The 16571-nt window shown below is 39.0% G+C and overlaps 1 protein-coding gene across 1 annotated transcript in view; it reads right to left on the bottom strand.

Annotated features, from left to right (window-relative positions):
* Window positions 1-322: 322 nt before the first annotated feature.
* LOC135080768 (dynamin) overlaps window positions 323-16571 on the bottom strand; it is a 28855-nt gene continuing 12606 nt past the window's right edge. The window contains exons 8-17 of the mRNA XM_063975495.1: window positions 16238-16375; window positions 15151-15308; window positions 13691-13797; window positions 13433-13620; window positions 12939-13058; window positions 11024-11233; window positions 10583-10817; window positions 8483-8633; window positions 5072-5221; window positions 323-1945 (exon numbers count right to left, since the gene is read on the bottom strand). Coding sequence (XP_063831565.1) covers window positions 1882-1945; window positions 5072-5221; window positions 8483-8633; window positions 10583-10817; window positions 11024-11233; window positions 12939-13058; window positions 13433-13620; window positions 13691-13797; window positions 15151-15308; window positions 16238-16375 — 1521 coding nt within the window. The 3' untranslated portion in view covers window positions 323-1881. The remainder of the gene's footprint in view (window positions 1946-5071; window positions 5222-8482; window positions 8634-10582; window positions 10818-11023; window positions 11234-12938; window positions 13059-13432; window positions 13621-13690; window positions 13798-15150; window positions 15309-16237; window positions 16376-16571) is intronic.

Below are 16571 nucleotides of genomic sequence, written 5' to 3'. Positions count from 1 at the left end.
TAGCTCTAAATGTTTACATCGTTGTATTATGTATTTACCGTTACATTAAATAAGTGAATGCTATGCTATCCTTTATATCAGGGAATTACGGATTTTATTCATGGTTCCTGCGAACAATAAAGAAATCAAAGTAGGCCCTGGTCCAGAAAAGGTTGCGAACCACTGCTTCAATGATAATGCAGTTTGCAGATCTGATCGAAAATAGAAATGATCTAGGGTTAATAAAGGACATTTCTGACAGTTATCGGACTCTCCGTTACTGACTCTACATAAAACGGTTCTCTGTTTCATGCGGATCTCATGGGGTAGAAATTGAAACTCATTATTTTATATACACATTTATTACAGTTGCATACAACAGTACACAAGTATAAACAGGTCCATATTACATTGTTTTTACATCTATATACATAAACTTCTGACGCGTGATTAGCAGGCGCTATGGGAATGTAAAAAATACAAAATCTATCAAACCATTATCCCTCCTAAATGAATAAATTACATAATTTTTCATCATTCTATAGCTATTTCTTTTGATTACGCTTACTTCTGCGAATTTAATTTCTATAAAAGATATTTACAATAAAAATGTAGAAAAAGTGGTTCCAAAAGCAGAAACAATTCTAAAAATTACGATCTGTTTTTAAAATAATATCATAAATATTTTGTACATACCTATTACAAAATTAAACCTGAACTTGAATTTGTGAAAAATCGAATTTGCAAGTAGGCGAGTAAGTGTAACAAATATAATATCTTCAAAGACCGTCTGTAATCGCCTGCATTCACTCGTCATAATACTAAATGCCACAGTAACACTGCTATACATAATCTCTAAGAAGGCGCATTGGTCAGAAGTACAACTTGTATTCCTGTAAGCACCCTCTTCTATCACAAGCATTCCAGTAACCTATTTGTAATATCAGTCGAACAAATAACTAGGTACAGCACTACCTTCCTACACATACATATCCTACTTCACTTTGTGAATTATTACATCGAAATACACTGAGTTAATATTACCTGGTTTTCTATAATCATAAAAGTTAAATCAGGTAAACTTCAATACATAAAAATGCAATATTGTCACAAATATTATCGTACAATAATGTCATCATTACTCTTTATGACTTTTCATGATTTATTTCAAAATTATTTAGAAGTTAACCGCTGAAATAAGCATGTAATAATAATTCATAGTATAGATACGCTTACCTAAATTCCTTTTAATTAATTAAACGTGTGATTGCAGTACTTATATCAAAACGTGATGATGACTAACCTTTTTATAACAGGTAGGTAGTTTGTTTATACTACCTAATACCTATATTTGGTCATAGGTGTAACAATAATTTACAATATTTTTTCGTTTGGTTCTTACTAATAAAGCCTTTCTTACACTAGGCAACATTTGAGGACGCATCGCGTAATCTCGACATTCGATACGTTAGCGACAAACGTGACGCTACGCTACGCAATGCTAAAAGCACACGACATTTAACAGTCGAGCTTTAATAGGTATAATATGCTTCGACTAGTTTAACAACACATGGCGCTTCAATTATTGCCCAGTTTAAACGTGGCACATCATAAATAATAATTGTTATAGAAAAACATTCATTCTAAACAAATCTTCGTTTTGTAAAATATTCAAGTAGTTAAAATTACAATTTATTAAATTAGGAGTATAAATAAAAAGTAAATTTCTGAACGTTTAAGATCGTTCTCTACAGTTACTATCCCATTCACCGGCTTGGGCTGAACATTTCATTAATTAAATAATATAAAAGCAGTATTTGAAGCAATATACACACGACGAGTGGGGGAGGGGGTTATATTTACAATGCAACTTATTATAAGATGGCGGCGAAGGGGGAGCGTTTAAAATGGCCGTCCATTCTGTGGTCGCTCGGGCAGCTTTGGCGGCACGTTGGGCACCGGTCGGCTAAACATAAAACAATGCATTAGAATCTCATTCAGTTAATTACTTATCCGTGAATCATATACAGTGAATGCTAAGAATTTACAAACATTAATGTAACGTTGAGAACATAACATTACAAGAGTGAAAATAACGAAATACAATAAAAGCGCATATCGCTGCAGCTAAAAACGTAATTTTATCGGGTATAAAATAATAATTAAAATTATGGAACCATGCAAACAAAACGCATTACGTTGTTTATTTTTTACTTGAATTACTTTCCTTTATAAAATGTATCATTTAATAAACTACATACGCGACCTATTGAAATCAATTTAGCCATTGTTAGTAAATGATTATTACCAAACGCATGCACCACACCTACTTTCTAGTTGTTAGTATTACAAGCCAATAAATTTCATGTTTGAATATTTCAATAAGAATATTTTTTTTAAAACGGTTACGATATCAAATGCTTGAGTAGATACTAAATAAGTAATTTCTTATTGAAATATTAATGTTTAATATACTGCAATATTATAATAGAGCTTACCTAATAATAGCACCCGTTTATGGTTACGAGTTACATCCGTATTAACTGTTAGTAAAAGGCCAATTAAACTGTATTCTAGCAACTACTGGAATAAATCAAACATCTTCATTACACATATAGCATTTAATTACTCTATTTATACAGCATAATATTAACAATATTAATAAACTATATCAAATCCAACAATCACTGCCTATACCTTTTTCGATGGTACTAACGCTATTAACAAGATAGAGAGAGCAAAACGTTAGATGATTTGATTATTTTCGTATATTATTCTGCTAATATCGATAGAGCAATGAGACAGCTATAGCGTACACTCCGATATGAGTAGGAACTCGGTATCCTGATGCCTTCAGTGAGCGGCACTGCGCTACTCCTGGTCCATAGTCGGCATCAGCTATCACCCTTTGAACTAAACGGTTCGACTAAACACTACGAACATCGTATGGAATGTCTGCCGCGGCTTGGAATCTATGAACGATATGAACGTGACCTCTAAATACGATGACAATAATTTTGAAGATTAAAATGTCCATAACTATAAAATGTAATATTCTTTAACGAATCCATACGTATTAATCACCATCAATAAAACATTCTAATAATTGACCAAAGGTATTGATACCCAGCAACAATTTTAAAGGACAACTGCTTTGGTCTTAGCCTTTATAAGTACAATAAATTTTACATACAAACTTTCATTAATACCGCATGAGTATTTCATAAGATATTTTGTTTAATCTAATACCTGATTACATCGATACAGTTGTAAATATACAATATAACAAACAAGCCTTGGGTATAATTTTAAATGCATTAACATTACGTCTGTCGCTACGGGAGACGGAAGAGAGAAACGTTCTGCGACGGCTCGCGGCCTAAGCTACGGTAACATCTAGACACTGACGTGAGAACTGTCACTACGCGGCTATCTCTACGCAACCAATGTGTCGAGTGCGCAAACATCAACAAATTAACTTCATCTTTACATTACGTACAACTAGCACAATTTACAAAACAATATGATATGCTCGTTTGGATCTCCCTGACGTTCGACAATCAGGAGCTTGCAATGCTCTCCGCGCACCAACTGAACTATGTATGGTAATTAAATATACACCTATCTTAAGCCACTCAATTTAACATTTACAATTTATTACATAACGTAAAATTAGCTACAATAGCCCCAACGCTGTTACAATAATACATTTGAAAACATAACCCAACCACGTGGGGTAAGCATTGTAAAGTATAATAACCTATAATTTCAAAATCAGTTAAGTAATACTGCAATTTCAATATCTTTTCTTTACTTCCTTTTCACTGGAATGTGAGCATATTGCAGCTCTTCGCACCATTCTTCCGTTTAATGAAAATTATAATTAGCAGTAAACTCGTACACAATGTGTGTGATCTCCAAAGCTGTGTAGTAAGACATTAGCTTTGAGCAACAGTTTCACAAGGTGCAGATACATAATTAATATTTGCCGTGTTTATGTATTAATACAATATCATTATACTACGGTAACATCGTTATGTATCACAACTTCACAAGCGGTGTTGGTAGTTTAGGTGCACACAACAACAAACATTTTAACAGGCCCAGTGTCACGTTTGTTTGAATATAAACTCGACCAATGATTCATTATTGGCCAAAGGTAAACGAAAAGCTGATCAGTTAATTGCAATAATGAATTGATTTCTTGTTTAGTCATTGATTTTTAAGTCCAACGATAATTTAAATCGCAAGTCATTGCTTTTACCCGCGAGAATTATTATAATGATCAACTTCCCGGTTGATATTAAAACATTATTTAAATAGTTAAGGATTAAAGTGTCCTTTAAACATCGCTTACACTAACGACAACTGTACATGTCAATCCACACGTTAAGCCAGACATAACGACGCGACAATAGAACAACACGCATAAGCGATGTTCGAACAAACAATTAATATCATTAGATATTCGACCACAGGTAACTTTCAATAATGGGATATACATACAAAAGGTTATGTAAACTTATACATTTATAAATCATTAAAGGAATAGACAAACACTCACTTCAGACGCCACTTTCATTAAATTGACGTAAAAAGCAACACAAATAAAGCTATGTTATTCAACCAACGAAATCAAAAATAATTTCGTGTGGTATACCGAAAACGTCATTTAAATTATGAAGTGACGGCGTGCAAGTAAGTTGCCATAAACAATAAGAAACACTTGAACATTATCTTTAAAAAAACGCGAGTTCAATTTCAAGCCAGTAATTTGACACAGGCTCCATCCGTTCCATTTCAAAGTAACATTCTGTCCAAGAGGAATGCTCGGCAATAACAGTATACATTTGACCCTTAAAACGATACTCAAAACGTGATGCAATCGCAAGCCTGTGATTGATCTGAATTTCGATATTCACACAATGACAGGCATAAAGTTTTGGGTCGTTTCGTAATAACACTCATTCCGTATAGTCTATGGTTCTGATGTCAAATTACTGTTTCAACCACTAATACCGAGTACAGTAGAATACATAATCAAGTGTTCAGTATTGCAAGGCGTGTCGTGCGCAAACAATCAGTCGTTTACTTGAATCTAGCGAAGGCTGAGCTGAGCTCGTTGACGGCGGCGTTGGTGACGGCCTGGCCGACTGCCTGGTTGATCTGCTGGCGCATGTGTGGCGGCATCTGCCCCATGACGCCCGCCGCCGCGCCCACGGCGCCCCCGCCGCCCGGCCTCCTAATATTCCCATCACGTTAGCTATACTCAAATATCTTACATAGCAGGTACAGACAGCACATCAGGTAGCACTGGGGCATCTTGTGTACTTGTAATAGGTGCTATTTTACAACAAAAATGGATAGTCTGATGTGCTGTCAATTGTACTATACAAAAAGGGTAGTTGACAACACCAGTCATACTTCTTTAGTTTATGCCTAGATCTGGGATATCAATCCACAAAATGATCCCATGACTGAATTCCGCTAAACACATATTTACATCATTAACTTGACATCTACTCATAGATTCATAGATTATACCTAGTCATGGATTTTGCATGGCAAAGACAACTATGACGTCAACTTTCGTCCGCTTTTGCCAACTCCATTGACTCTGATGTCAATCCTTATACAGCCAGTTGTGAACTGATTGGGCGTTCAAGGATGTAATTTGGTATTCTTTTAAAAAAGTCGCGTCTTAGAAATATTAGTTAATGGTGTCAACTACCCAATACAAGAACTTTGAGTTAAATGTCTATGTCTAGCACTCCAGCTTTCAGCTCTCACAGCTTCTCTGTAAGACATTCCTGAAGGTATGTAACGGCCATAATTAATTTTCATAATTCCTTTTTTTAAAAATCTGTTAAATTAGTTCTTACAGGGCAACTGTGAATGATTATCTGAAATCTGTTTAGTTTTAGAATAAAAGTTCAACAACTTATTAATTACACACAGTTTAGACGAATCTCTACACACGGCTCTAATACTTTTGTTATTGTACTAATTTCAGTTGAAGTTTATAAACAAAGAAGAGCGTCACACAAATCTGAAAGAAGAATTGTTTGAAGACCACACACACTAGTGTAAATTATCATGCAGTGCAGTTACATTGTTGTGTTCATATACCCACTTTTAGTTACAAACATTTAATCACATAATAATTCAGTTTTGAAAGAGCTAAGCAAGTAAAGCATTTTCACAATCTAGTTCCATCGTTTTGCTAATAAAGGACGAAACCGATGTGTACGCAGCGCAGAACGATGCTACAACAACTCTCAATTCATAATCCCTCTCTGTTCCATTAGGTATAAGGTAAAGGTATATTTTAATGTTGGATACACCTGTATTGGCCTATTGTATTGAAACAATTCTATCTCTCAGCAGGCAGCCGAAGAAATGTTCGATAAAACCACAACCTTCATCATCTTCATAAAAATATAATATCACGGATGTGTTAAGACAAAATAGACTTTTTAATTAAATAGTATAATATTCATGTATATAGAAAAAAACTATATTCGTTAAGGTATGGCTGCCTGCAGGGGATTCCCTAAGCACATTATTACGTACGAATAAGTATACTAAGAGTAGGTACATAATAAATTTCACTATTAATTTAATAAATTTATGGAAGCAATATTTTTTTCAGACGTATCGTAAGTATTAATCATTTATATGACTAATATTGTATATAACATATGTATAATTTCATTTTATAAATTTACCGATACAGTTGTTAACTTACTACAATCGATAACTTTTGATTTAATCAAAGCACTAGTCAAGATTTCAAAATTAAATCTGATTTAATAAAATATAAATTAATTTTATTGCATATTATATTTTTTGCTACATTTTAGTGTCGGTCGACCCAGCTATCATAATGTCGAAAGTTATTATCACTGAGTTTGAGTATTTGGTTAGTATTATGAATATTCAAATGGTATTAGTCTAATCTCGTCGTTTTCTAAAATCCTGTCTAATTTCGATGTCAGCTCAAGTATTTTATTAGAAAGCGAATAGTAACCTCAACCAACAAGATGATACCTGGGTAACCGGATAACCCTATGAAATTGAGTGCCACTACGTCTATTCAAACGAACCGATACCGCTTGTGAACGGGCAACTTGCGTCCAATGTACTAAGTTAACAAGCCCATCAGAGTTAGTACCTTATGTTCATTATAGCTTATTGTTAGTAAGATAGGTGGCACGCGCCGAAGCCGCTTAGCGCCGCCTGCGAAAATAACCACACGCTCAACTCTTGCAGTTTATTAAAACTACTACTTTTAATAAATATTTTCTTACTACGCCACAAAACAAGGACAAGGAGTTAGCCCAAATAATTTAAATTGTTTTGAAACAATCACTGACATATTTTGAAAGCATACTGTTACAGATTTTTATGAATCATTTTGTGTAAATGATGACTACATCTGCATCAGTTTTGTGAAGTTATCGTTGAAACTGATATTAAAACAAAACAAATGCATGTTAATCCCAAACATGACATGTTAAAGTTTGTAAGTTTAACCTTTCACCTAAACATAATATGAACCCTGTATAGTCAATTTTATTAATATAAAAGTAAATAATAAATGTATAATATGCATAAAATATAATAGAAGCATACTTCAGAATACATAACTATTATGGCTGTTACATGACCCGCACAAATGCCTCGGCTAGGCAAGCAAAGCCCACACAAATACACAGGCAGGGTTATCTTAATACCCACACACTAGTATTTAAACCACTTAAATTCGGATTTTATAGCAGACTTATAAAATACGAAATTATTTAGACTTTGTCAAAACACATAGTAGGTATCAATCCTTGAAATACCAATACAAAATTATGGCTAAGTACTTTAGGTTTAGAAGGGATGGTAATCTAACAAGCAAATCTCTCCAGTTGGTCAACGCGACCACGCTGACAGAAAGAGTAAGTCTAGGCAGACCACCGACTTTTAGTCTTCCGATAGTTGGGCCCGATTCTAATTTGTATGAAGAGTCAACCGGTGTAATGTGTACACTTTCATACATATCCATACTGATAAACAGACCGACTCAACAATCGGCCAACTAATAGTCGGTGGTCTGCGCCTAGGCTAAAATCCACTCGCTCGAAAATTTTATTTCATTATCATTTCAAAGAAGAAAATAGACAGTTTGACACCATACCCCAATAATTAGAAACCACAACTTTTTTTAATAATACTCTTCATTCTTGTCTTAAAAACTTAATTAATTTTAAATTAACTGTAAATTACGATTTTTGGTCACATTGTAATTGAAAAAAGTAGTTTGAGTAGACAAAATAGTGACGTCACTTGCTTGTAGTGCCATACAAAATCTATGGGAGAGTTTCGTTTTGACAGTTTTAAAAAGTACGTCAATTGACTGGTGGTGTCAACATGTCTATTGTACAAATGATAGAATTGATTGCCCAATTGGAGAGATAGAAAACTGAACCTCTACGTTCGTACAACTAGCACTTACGTAGGTATGAGCGGCGCGGGCAGGCCTCCGCCGGGGGCGGGCCGGCCGGCGGGCGGTGGGGGGGCGGCGCCGCCCGGCCGCGACGGCAGCGGCGGGGCGGGCCGGCCCGTGCCCGCGCCCGGTGGCGGCGGGGCTCCTCGGTTGCCGGGGCCTGTAACAACGAGTATTACATTTAGAGTAGGCGCACACCGTTGATTTTTAGTTGGCCGATAGTTGTGCCCGATTTTAATTTGTATGAAGAATCGGCCAAATCGAATCGGCGTAGTGTGCGCACTCCCATACATGCCCATACTGATCAACTGCCCGACTAAACTATCGGCCGACGAAAAATCAACGGTGTGCGCCTACTCTTAAAGTACGGCCAACTAGCAGCGATACAATAGGTCGATACGACTGTCGAGTTGACAATATATTCTGTCTCTTCCCATCTTGTGTATTTGTCGTAATGTCTCGTTCTCCCGCCAAAATATGTCAAAGTCAGACGGGTTCACCCATGACATTAGGTTTATTTAAATTTGGTATCGCTTCTCGTTGGCCGTACTTCAGATCTCAGAATGTTTATTATCCATCTTGATCTCGTTCAACACGAATACGGAACTATTCAAACCTCTCCACCTCTCGTTCTCACCGCTGCAACTCCTGTGTAGACTAGATCTAATAAAAACCCAACAAATGGAGAACAAGTGTGTCGCGAGAAAAAGTTAAATTAACCACGAGCAACTTGCGTGAAACAGTGAATATTGAAAGTCGAACACTTCATACTTCATTCATCTTTTTAACGTGGCCCGTGACGTCGCCGATGACGTCAGCGCCTCCTTACGCGCTGGTAAAAGCTCATTCCACTTACCCTGCTGTGCAGGAGCAGCCCTTCGAGGCCCGCCGGGCGAGGGCGGCGAGAGGCGCGGGTTGGAGTCCAGGCGGCTCTCCAGCCAGTCGTTCTTGACGGGCGTGCTCACGGTTGCCATGGAGACGTCGCCGATGACGTCAGCGCCTCCTTGCACGCTGGTACACGCTCAGTCCACTTACCCTGCTGTGCAGGAGCAGCCCTTCGTGGCCCGCCGGGCGAGGGCGGCGAGAGGCGCGGGTTGGAGTCCAGGCGGCTCTCCATCCAGTCGTTCTTGCCGGGCGTGCTGACGGTTGCCATGGAGACGTCGCCGATGACGTCAGCGCCTCCTTGCACGCTGGTACACACTCAGTCTACTTACCCTGCTGTGCAGGAGCAGCCCTACGTGGTCCGCCAGGTGAGGGCGGCGAGAGGCGCGGGTTGGAGTCCAGGCGGCTCTCCAGCCAGTCGTTCTTGCCGGGCGTGCTGACGGTTGCCATGGAAACATCGCCGATGACGTCAGCGCCTCCTTGCACGCTGGTACACGCTCAGTCCACTTACCCTGCTGTGCAGGAGCAGCCCTTCGTGGCCCGCCGGGCGAGGGCGGCGAGAGGCTCGGGTTGGAGTCCAGGCGGCTCTCCATCCAGTCGTTCTTGCCGGGCGTGCTGACGGTTGCCATGGAGACGTCGCCGATGACGTCAGCGCCTCCTTGCACGCTGGTACACACTCAGTCTACTTACCCTGCTGTGCAGGAGCAGCCCTACGTGGTCCGCCAGGTGAGGGCGGCGAGAGGCGCGGGTTGGAGTCCAGGCGGCTCTCCAGCCAGTCGTTCTTGCCGGGCGTGCTGACGGTTGCCATGGAAACATCGCCGATGACGTCAGCGCCTCCTTGCACGCTGGTACACGCTCAGTCCACTTACCCTGCTGTGCAGGAGCAGCCCTTCGTGGCCCGCCGGGCGAGGGCGGCGAGAGGCGCGGGTTGGAGTCCAAGCGGCTCTCCAGCCAGTCGTTCTTGCCGGGCGTGCTGACGGTTGCCATGGAAACATCGCCGATGACGTCAGCGCCTCCTTGCACGCTGGTACACGCTCAGTCCACTTACCCTGCTGTGCAGGAGCAGCCCTTCGTGGCCCGCCGGGCGAGGGCGGCGAGAGGCGCGGGTTGGAGTCCAGGCGGCTCTCCAGCCAGTCGTTCTTGCCGGGCGTGCTGACGGTTGCCATGGAGACGTCGCCAATGACGTCAGCGCCTCCTTGCACGCTGGTACACGCTCAGTTCACTTACCCTGCTGTGCAGGAGCAGCCCTTCGTGGCCCGCCGGGCGAGGGCGGCGAGAGGCGCGGGTTGGAGTCCAGGCGGCTCTCCAGCCAGTCGTTCTTGACGGGCGGCGGCACGGGCGTGCTGACGGTTGCCATGGAGACGTCGCCGATGATGTGCAGCGCCTCCTTGCACGCGTGGTACATGCGGAGCATCTCCTCGCGTTTCTGAGCTTCTTCTGGCGATTCCTCCATCATTTGAGACTGTAACAGGGGTGCATATAAAGCTAGAGGTATATGAAAGAAATAAATACACGACTTTTCTATCTCCGTAATTTCAGTGTCAGAAGTAACCAGACAATACTTTGGACTCTGAAACATGGATTATCGCATAGACTTATCATCGCTATTAAAACGTGCAATATCATAACTAGCTTATCTTGGAGCTGTATAATTACAACTTAGATTACCTGGTCGCCAGAAGCGTACAAATGCGCAAGAAGTTCCCCATTGATAAAATCTTTGGCGTTGTTGATGATCAACATCATGATGGTCTTGGGCACGAGATCGCGAGTCGTCTTGGTCACAATGCGCATGTATGAATCCACCAGGTTGCGGATCGTCTCCACCTGTCGCTCCAGCTGAGGATCCATGCTGCTTGTGGCTTGACTGTCCGAACTCTGTAATCAAATAATAAACAAAAATCAACCTTACGGTCAACACTTTCAACGCAGAGCCTCCGAACGCATGAAATCGAACGGAATTTCTTATACGTTGATGACATTTTGTTACTTTTATCTAACTCATAGGTGCGCATGCGATTTCTTGCGGTCGGATGACATGAATCATGACTTGTAGAGTCTTCCTGCGTGTTTACGTGTATTCGTAAAGCAGCGTTACTTGTGAGACCGTGAGTTCAAAAATGCTATGTTACGTTTTCAACAGAATGTTTAAGAGAAGTTTCATATAAGTTTCGTCCAAAATTTTTAAGTATGTCTGCCAAATTTACTTTAAGTGTCCCTTTATACCCGAACTAAATTTGTAACAGTATCGATCATGTATTGAATGTATTCTGTAGATACAGCGCGCATGCTCATGGAATTGCATGTAAAATATCAAAATGACGAATTGCCTAAAATTACGTCACAACTACAGAAGAGATGTTCCAAATGGTAAATAGATTACTATTGTTTCTGATATATTCATATTAGTCAAGCAAAATTGTCGCAAAACAATGGAACACCCAATGGAGGTTAAGCTTAATATATACATTGTTATTTAGCAAAATACTTACCAAACTCCCACATCTATGTTATGAAAAACCATACTAAACGATCGCAGTTAAACTTTACAACCCAAACCATTAAAAACCAGTCAAAATATCAGATTTCATTCCGGTTCGGAATTATTACTCAAAGTTCAGAATAAATTACTCGCATCTGTGATTTACACATGCATGTATCGAATTAAAATGTCACGCATTATAATACAGCAAATCACCAAGGAACAACTATCCAAAATCCAGCAAACAAAGCCTTAAAGTACGAGTGACTTACTCTTCTCTTATTTTCACCTAACCCCAGGAAAGGCAGTAAGAACTAAAAATAAAAACATAAAACATGCTAAAACAAAACTGAATTAAAAAATACATCAAAAGTAGTACTCAGTATATTGTTTTCTTTCATTGCTAATTTTCTGCAATGACTCCTCCATTCATTATTTTCAAAAGTATAGATAACATGTTAATGAAACTCACCGAAACTCACAAACTGTATTGTTTGATGAATTCAATAATTCGTTAGAACAAAGCGTGTGTGATATCAAACAATGCATATGATTTATGAAACACTAACACATACATTTATTAATATTGAGTAAACAATCTACATGCCGCATGCTACATTTGAATGCTGTAATGCATTTTAAGTAAATATTAACATGAAAAGGTATACTGGTAGTAAAAAACACATAAATAAAATACATAAATAATAAGGAACAACTGACATTCTTGAAATTCACTCTTAGTGGAACATCAATGTCTAAAACCAACAAAACGCATGTGTCGTGTGTTCACCAATGTTGTTGTTGTGACAAGCCTACGTTGACAAACCTCAGATCCTTCACTCTGTACAGCATGGCAAAACAACAGATCGTATAACATACCACTGACATATACACTGTATTATTGGGTATATGTAAAACATACCAATACTTTCATAAATAATTTATAAAGCAACAATAGACTGCTTACATAAGCTTGTTTTAAATAAAAATAAGTACACTGTTAGGAAGGGAAGAATACTTGAAATAGAAACCATTACAGAGGAAGTGATAGTATAGAAAAATAAAAGAAGGCAGGCACAGGTGTGAAAAGTATTTACGTACCTCGTCACCGTTGGCGGCTTCTGACGTTTTCTCTGGGTACACTCCGGCACGGAGGAAGGACGCTTTCCATGAGTCGACGTCATCTTGGTTTTCACATGACAACTCTAGCTGCTTGTAGTCCTGTAGAAAAGCGATGTAAAATTACTGATTGAGTGATAATTCATCAGCCAACTAAATATGAATGCAGTCAATGAGGGATATCGTTTTAGCGCTCACCAGTTTGCGCCACTGTAGAGCAAGGTCCTATCACTTGCTAGTGGCGAAGACAGTGGCACCAACTGGTGAGTGCTAAAGTTGTAGGAGGACTATCGCATTTGCACTCATCAAGATGGCGCCACTGTAGAGTAAGGTCCTGTCAATCGCCAGGGGTGCCAACTATTAAGTATAAAAACGATAGCCCTCATTACAGCTTTCCACTTCATTAGCTGCGACATGATTGAATTAAAGCAATTGTTAAACATTTCGGAATTTAGGTTACTTTATTTCGAACATACCTTGTATACGTTCCTGCCCTCTGGGTTGAATAGTGCGAACATGTGTCGCCGCGACATGAAGCCCTGTTCGAGGTCGCGCAGTTTGAGCCCGTCGAGTGGAAGCATGTACTTCTTCTCGCGTTCCTCTTCGTCCTTGTACCAGGAGATGCTCTCCGACGTTAACACGAACCAGTAATCGCGAGAGCCTCCTTGAAACAAACAACTATAGATAGTATTCGGAATATGAGCAGCATAACCAGGCAATGGTGGGCTACGTACCTTTCATGATACCAAGATTGTGTATGCACATATATCCTTTTCTAATCACCTGATTGCCGAGTGCTCGGTGACCTGACTTGGTTGCGTTCTCAGACTGGTTTTGTGCGCTGTGAAATTCGTAATTTACGTTTTATTTAGGTATAAGTCAAAAACAAAATGTAACTCAATTTTTCATTTCTAAGCGCCAATTAAAATGAATATGCCAAATAAACGCGTCTATCTACTTGTTACATTCTGAAAAGTAGTGTGAGAGATTATACTGAATTAACATAATTAATAATTTTGAATTGTAAAAATCCGTAATGTAAATAAATTTCAGAACATAAAATATTGGAACATTGGCGCCTCACTGGTGGGCTTTTGAATGCTTGCAACACAGTGTCTTAACTAGCATGGACAGTATCGAAAGCTACTCTACCTTGTAGCCATTTGTAAACTGTTCCAAATAAAGATTCATTATTATTATTTATTACGACAATAACAAGTATGAAAATAAAATAAAGTAAGTAGTAGTATAAAAAATGTAAAAAATCCACCACCAAGAATGCAGATTTTTTTTACGCCAATCACTTGGCCGCATTCGTGCAGAGGTTAGTTGGGTAGAGGGTGTATGTGTGTGTGTATGTTATAATACATAAGTAAGTTATATGGAATCATTTAACACTTTTTGACACAGAAATTATATTATTTTCACAATGTGAACAACACATAACTTTGCATCATGGGATTTGCAATGTCTTAACAAAATATTTTACATTATCTCATCACCAAGACCCTATATAGATTTAGCTATCAATAGAAATAAGATTTAGAAGCGAGAAAATAATTATCTTCTCGCGAAGACAGAAGGTGCAGTAAGCAGTAGTGCATCTTTGGTAATGCCCGAGAGCATGTGCAAAATCTATGTGCCCAATATTTGCGGTGCCTCAGTTAGGTATATTACAGCAGAATATTGCTCAATATTACCCAACATTGCCACCCACACTAACAGGCATTTAACTATTTCGTTTACTAGTTAATCGTCCAATTGGATGAAGTAGGTATTTATAGATAGTTGTTCACATAGATGAGCGCGAAACCAACTACAACTGTTTGCAGTAAAATTCCAAAATAGCACCAATTTACAGCCACGTAACATCGAGACAATGTTGACGAACAATACGAACATTTAACACCAATACTTGCCAGACCAATTAATTGTCGTATGAATCCAACAATACAAATTGTCATAAGAACACACAGCAGGATTACTCCGAAACGCTGTTCGTGTAGTTTCGTATCTATCTGTAACTGTCTTTCAAGCTGACGTCTCGCTTTGCGTGAGAGGGAATATGGCAACATTCGAAACTTTGGATAACGTTTTTCGGAGTAGTCCCGCAGGTAGCACAGGGCAGATTTTTGTCAAGATCGGTCTAAAGAAAATTTACCCATAAGCATAAAGTAATAGAAGTGGTAGTTACTTGGCGAATCCGATGAAGTCCTCGTGGTTGGTGTTCATGTAGGCCAGCTCGCAGTCGATGAGCAGCACGAGCTGGTCCTTGCACTGCTGCTCGCGCGAGCGCACGTGCGACATGATGATGCGCTCCGTCTCCTCGCGCAGCCGGGGGTACCGCGACATCTGCCAGGGATGACGTCATCAACGGCCGTAACAACTATTGAGAAGCTCGTAGCTTTTTAAAGCGGTCTTAAAAACTAAAACTAAAACCTCATAAAACTCATTTATTTCTGTAAGTAGGCTTTAAAAAAGCACTTTTACATGTCCCAGCATTAGCCCTACCACTGCTTCAGGACAATAAATGGGCCAGTGCTGAGAAGAAGCAGCGCAAGAAACTCAGACACTATTGTCAGCCTCTTTTTCAAAGGTTTACAGGCTTTAAAAATACATAGTTATAAATGCGAGCTATGCAGTTACGCATCATACATCACCGGAGTACCTAGTTCCGATTTCCGTCATCAGACTTTTTAGATCCGTAGTCTGTTAGTGTTTTAGATCCGTATTTTGACGGATTCGGAGACAGTAAAAAACCGCTCATATAGAAAAGGCGATATATGATGAAGAGCCCATAGAGAACGTGATTCACGCAGTTTGCCGCGCTTTGCTTGACAACTCATTCAATGAGCTGCTGATTTGCAATATAAGGTATCTATTCTATGAAGCAATTTGGTGAATTTACAAATTATGTAATTTATCGCATAAAAGATACTATGGGTTTTGAAGCCAGTAAAACTTATATAGTACCTATATTTTAGGCGAACTGCATGTTGAAAGATAAGTCACGATTGGTACTTATACATATTACACTTTTAGCATGACAATCTCAAAATATTGGACACGCCCATAACAATGATGGATGTGAATTATCAATAACAAAGTATCATTTTACTGATTTATAAATATGTAACCATAATATTAAAATTATCTTCCTCATAATAGCCCCATTTTATCATTTGTTTGTGTGTCAACCCATAACAAAATAATTAGTGATAAGATACAATCATAATACAATAATAAATAATTTTAATTTACATAGAAAATTTGGTATTTACCCTTTCAGTACAGAAACGGACGACATTGGATAACTCTTGCACTACCAAGTCAACGCACTTCAGAGATGGTTCCTTTAGCCGCGCGATTTGCTTCTTTACTATAGCCTCGAACGCCATGTCGGGGGTGAAGAGACCAACCTGCAGAATAGAGCAGTATTTTAAAGAACAAATTACTATGGCTCATCAGAAAACGTGTTGGAGCACATTCAAGACTTAAGTTTCACATAAATTTTTAAATAAGATACATTTAAAATTTAATATGAGACCAAGCTTTTATAGTACACAACAGGTTTAGACCTGAAAACGCTTTGTACTATAAAACAACTATTGGTGT

This window comes from Ostrinia nubilalis, chromosome 2 (assembly GCF_963855985.1).
Source record: "Ostrinia nubilalis chromosome 2, ilOstNubi1.1, whole genome shotgun sequence".
NCBI classification, from domain to species: domain Eukaryota; kingdom Metazoa; phylum Arthropoda; class Insecta; order Lepidoptera; family Crambidae; genus Ostrinia; species Ostrinia nubilalis.
Note: the sequence above shows the minus strand (reverse complement) of the source record. Positions and strands in the feature narration are given on the sequence as shown.